This window comes from Bison bison, unplaced genomic scaffold (assembly GCF_000754665.1).
Source record: "Bison bison bison isolate TAMUID 2011002044 unplaced genomic scaffold, Bison_UMD1.0 scf7180017864221, whole genome shotgun sequence".
NCBI classification, from domain to species: Eukaryota; Metazoa; Chordata; class Mammalia; order Artiodactyla; family Bovidae; genus Bison; species Bison bison.
Window position 1 is genome coordinate 622,340 of NW_011494793.1, and position 4,671 is coordinate 627,010.

The 4,671-nt window shown below is 45.0% G+C and overlaps 1 protein-coding gene across 1 annotated transcript in view; it reads right to left on the reverse strand.

The window, feature by feature from the left end:
* CALR3 (calreticulin 3) overlaps positions 1–4,671 on the reverse strand; it is a 26,449-nt gene that overhangs the window by 8,354 nt on the left and 13,424 nt on the right. The window contains exon 6 of the mRNA XM_010845671.1: positions 1,990–2,084. Coding sequence (XP_010843973.1) covers positions 1,990–2,084 — 95 coding nt within the window. The remainder of the gene's footprint in view (positions 1–1,989; positions 2,085–4,671) is intronic.

Here is a 4,671-nt window from a genome sequence, read left to right on the forward strand (position 1 = left end):
GGGGGAAAAGACCCCCCCTGCCAATGCTGGAGAAATGGGTTCAGTCCCTGGTCCAGGAAGATCCCACATGCTGTGGAACAACTAAGCCCGTACGCCACAACTATTGAGCCTGTGCTCTAGAGCCCGGGAGCTGCAGCTACTGAGCTTAAGTACCGCAACTATGAAGCCCATGCGCTCCAGAACTTGTGCTCTACAATGAGAGAAGCCACTGCAATGAGAAGCCCATGAACCCCAACGAGAGAGTAGCCCCCACTGGCCGCACCTAGAGAAAAGCCCACCCAGCGATGAAGACCCCGCATGGACAAGAGTAAATAAATACAATTAAAAAAATTTTTTTCAGTATCACTCTGATCTGCCATACTGTGTGGCCGATAACTCTATCCAGAATCGGCACTACAGTCTATTCTGTGTCCCCCTCAACCCTTGTAGTCCGCTCTGACAGCTGAATGCATGATTCTTCCAATGCTCTCCCCCTGCTCTCTGCCTGCCTCTGTCTCCACTCACCTTTCTTAGCTTAGAGTTTGAGCTGGCTGGCAATGCAGGAGACCTGGGTTTGAACCCTGGTCAGGAAGATCCCTTGGAGAAGGGCATGGCAGCCCACTCCAGTATTGTTGCCTAGAGAATCCCAAGGACAGAGGAGCTTGGAGGGCTGCAGTGCACAGGGTTGCAGAGAGTGGGCACGACTGAGCACGCATTCACGTATGCTCCCTCTCCTTGCTGTCAATCATCTTGCAACACACTGGCTTCCTGCCCAGATTCCCAGAGGCTATGGGTGCTAGGGATTCCTCAGGGGCCAAGTCCCTACTTCCTGGTGCTTACCTTCAAAGTGGGGGCTGCACACTGGGGAGGCTACTTCTTCTTCCTAGGCCCAGACACCAGGGACTTAATGCAAGCTGCCTCTTTGGAGGAGCCCGGCTCAGGATCATTGAGTATAAACAGGCCCTAAGACCTAAAGGGTCATTTTCACAGGATCCTCTGGGTAAAAACGTCAAGGATGTATGCATTCATTTTAGAAATATTCCCATTTTAAAATGTTTTGGGGGCCTTCCCTGGTGGTCCAATGGCTGAGACCCTTTGCTCCCAAAGCAGGGGGCCTGGGTTCAATCTCTGGTCAGGGGACTAGATCCCACATGCTGCAACTAAGACCCAGTTCAGCCAAACAAATAAATATTTAGAAAAAAAATTGTTTTGGTATTTGGAAGATGAATTCCTCCAGAATGATTTTTCATCCTGAATACTTCATTCCTTAATGATGATGGATGTGCATGCGTGCTAAGTCGCTCAGTCTGTCCAACTCTTTGGGACCCCATGGACTGTAGCCCTCCAGGCTCCTCTGTCCATGGGATTCTTCAGGCAAGAATACTGAAGTGGGTTGCCAGGCCCTCCTCCAGAGGATCTTCCCGACCCAGGAATCGAACCTGAGTCTCTTGCATCTCCTGCACTGGCAGGTGAGTTCTTTACCACTAGCGCCACCTGAGAAGCCCAATGATGATGGAGGCTGAAATGCCACCATTCTGCTATAACCATTATGAAGCAAATTATAAATGGGTGTCACAGCTCAGGGTGAGATGTAAGTGTGCCCTTCTGGTGGGAGGGGAGTTTGGGGGAGAATGGATACACACACACACACACACACGTATATATGGCTGAATCTCTTTGCTGTCCACCAGAAATTATCACAACATTGTTAATCATTGTTAAACTATATCCCAACATAAGATAAAAAGTTTAAAAAAACTGTAAATTTAAAATAAAATAATTTTTCATCAAAAAAAAAAAAAAACCAAAAGACTTCAGAACCCAATCCAATCCAAGTTGTGGACAAGTGTCTCTAATGGGCCTGCTAAACTGGAAAGTGGGGACAGGAGAGACAAGGCTCACCCCCATGGTTCCCTTAAATATTTTAAGGTCAAAACTATTTTCTACAAACTTCCATTATCATCTTTTCAAGAGTTAACACGATCACCAATTTAATAGGAAAGCATTTACCTTACACCTGATTGATTTCTTGTTTGCATGATACTGATTCTTGAAATGTAAAATAACATGAACTGTCTTGATGTCAAATCCACAAATATCAGGTCCTACAAACAAACAAACAAAAATTAACCGCTCTCAAATTCCTTCCGTAATACATCACCAAAGCAATATCCCCACCGTTCTCCTGAAACAGTACACAAGACACAGGGAGCATACGTGTCTGGGAATAATTAGATGCCCCAGGGAGATTTTTTAAATGGACGGCGACATTCAGTTCAGGTCATGGTCACCGCAGCCACTTTGAACTCAAGGGTAAGCCAGCAGGTGAGGAAGAAAAGGAAGGTCTAACAACACTCTGGTAAGCGTCCCCGCCACATGCAGTCTGAACTTCAGACCCTCCCTCGGAAGCTCTGATCAGGGCTCCTGTACCCACAGGAGGGCTCCAGAGCTGGACTGACTGGCTCTGATCCCAGCCGCCTTCCATGTTGAGACGTATTTGCAAATAACATATTTGCCTCTCCCGCCTCAGTGTCCCAGTCTCGAAAATGGGGGTGTTAATCTTGACTTCACAAAGCTAATTCAAGGGGCTAATGTATGTAAAGCTTTTAGTATGGCAATGCTCAATATTTGTTATTATTGTCATGCTCCAAGAAAATATACACATATATAGATATTCTTTCTTAATAATATCCCCACATCAGAAGCAAAAGAGACGTTAGGATCAGTATGTAGATTCTGCTGAATGGTGAAGTCTGTAAGAAGTTCTATTTAATGATTTGGGGATTTCCCTGGTGGTCAAGTGGTTAACACTTTGCCTTTCAATGCAGGAAGTGCTGGTTCCATCCCTGATCAGGCCAAAAAACATGGCCAAAAAACAAAGAAATGTAAAATGGAAACAATATTGTAACAAATTCAATAAAGGCTTTAAAAGTGGTCCACATTAAAAAAAAACCTTAAAAAAAACACAACAAAGTTAATGATTTTTAAATTGGTATGAGATCAAGTTTCAGTCACCAAGGAAATGGAATTCTGTAGGATACTCTATGGAGAAGACAATGGCACCCCACTCCAGTACTCTGGCCTGGAAAATCCCATGGACGGAGGAGCCTGGTAGGCTTCAGTCCATGGGGTTGCTAGGAGTCGGACACAACTGAGCGACTTCACTTTCCCTTTTCACTTTCATGCATTGGAGAAGGAAATAGCAACCCACTCCAGTGTTCTTGCCTGGAGAATCCCAGGGACGGGGGAGCCTGGTGGGCTGCCATCTCTGGGGTCGCACAGAGCAGGACACAACTGAAGCGACTTAGCAGCAGCAGCAGCAGCAGGATACTCTATTCCTTGCTCAAAGACTAGGAAGTTCTGAATATTCTAAGCAAGGTTTACAGGAGGGATCTAGAAAATCTGTCAAGCCTTCTGAGAATGTCTGGAATTACCCAGCTGTGCCTTCATTGACTTGAAGCCGTAGGAATGCATGAGAGTGTCCGCGTGTCTTTCTGTCTCAAATAGAACTCCATTACATCCACAGACCCAAACCTGTACCTACCCCCATGAAAAAACTCTGTAAATACAGCAGATGACTGCGATTTCTTCTAGAATCTGTAGAGATGAACCTCCAGATTAAATAAGAGATAACTAGGCTGCACATAATTACTTAAAGAATATTAACAATTTGTCAGAGTACATGCGACGTTGAACTTAGAAATAGCATCCTGCTGCTGCTGCTGCTGCTAAGTCGCTTCAGTAGTGTCCGACTCTGTGCGACCCCATAGACGGCAGCCCACTAGGCTCCCCCGTCCCTGGGATTCTCCAGGCAAGAACACTGGAGTGGGTTGCCATTTCCTTCTCCAATGTATGAAAGTGAAAGGTGAAAGTGAAGTCGCTCAGTCGTGTCCGACTCTTAGAGACCCCATGGACTTCAGCCTATCAGGCTCCTGTGCCCATGGGATTTTCCAGGCAAGAGTACTGGAGTGGGTTGCCATTGCCTTCTCCGAGAAATAGCATCCTACAGGAGGACAAAAAACACCACATCTATCTCCCAGTGGAGTTCCCTGAAGATGTGTGGTTTATGAAATTTCTTTTATTTTTTTTTGTTATTGCTGGAAAAGAGTTTAATTTTTTAAAAAAAACAAAAGCTATGTGAACTATTTGTATGAAAGTCTATTACCTTGGATAACCTCACATATGCAGATGACACCACCCTTATGGCAGAAAGCTAAGAACTAAAGAGCCTCTTGCTGAAAGTGAAAGAGGAGAGTGAAAAAGTTGGCTTAAAGCTCAACATTCACAAAACTAAGATCATGGCATCCAGTCCCATCACATCATGGGAAATAGATGGGGAAACAGTGGAAACAGTGTCAGACTTTATTTTTTGGGGCTCCAAAATCACTGCAGATGGTGATTGCAGCCATGAAATTAGAAGACACTTACTCTTTGGCAGGAAAGTTATGACCAACCTCGACAGCATATTAAAAAGCAGAGACATTACTTTGTCAACAAATGTCTGTCTAGTCAAGGTTATGGTTTTTCCAGTGGTCATGTATGGATGTGAGAGTTGGACTATAAAGAAAGCTGAGCACCAAAAAGAATTGATGCTTTTGAACTGTGGTGTTGGAGAAGACTCTTGAGAGTCTCTTGGACTGCAAGGAGATCCAACCAGTGCATCCTAAAGGAGATCAGTCCTGGGTGTTCATT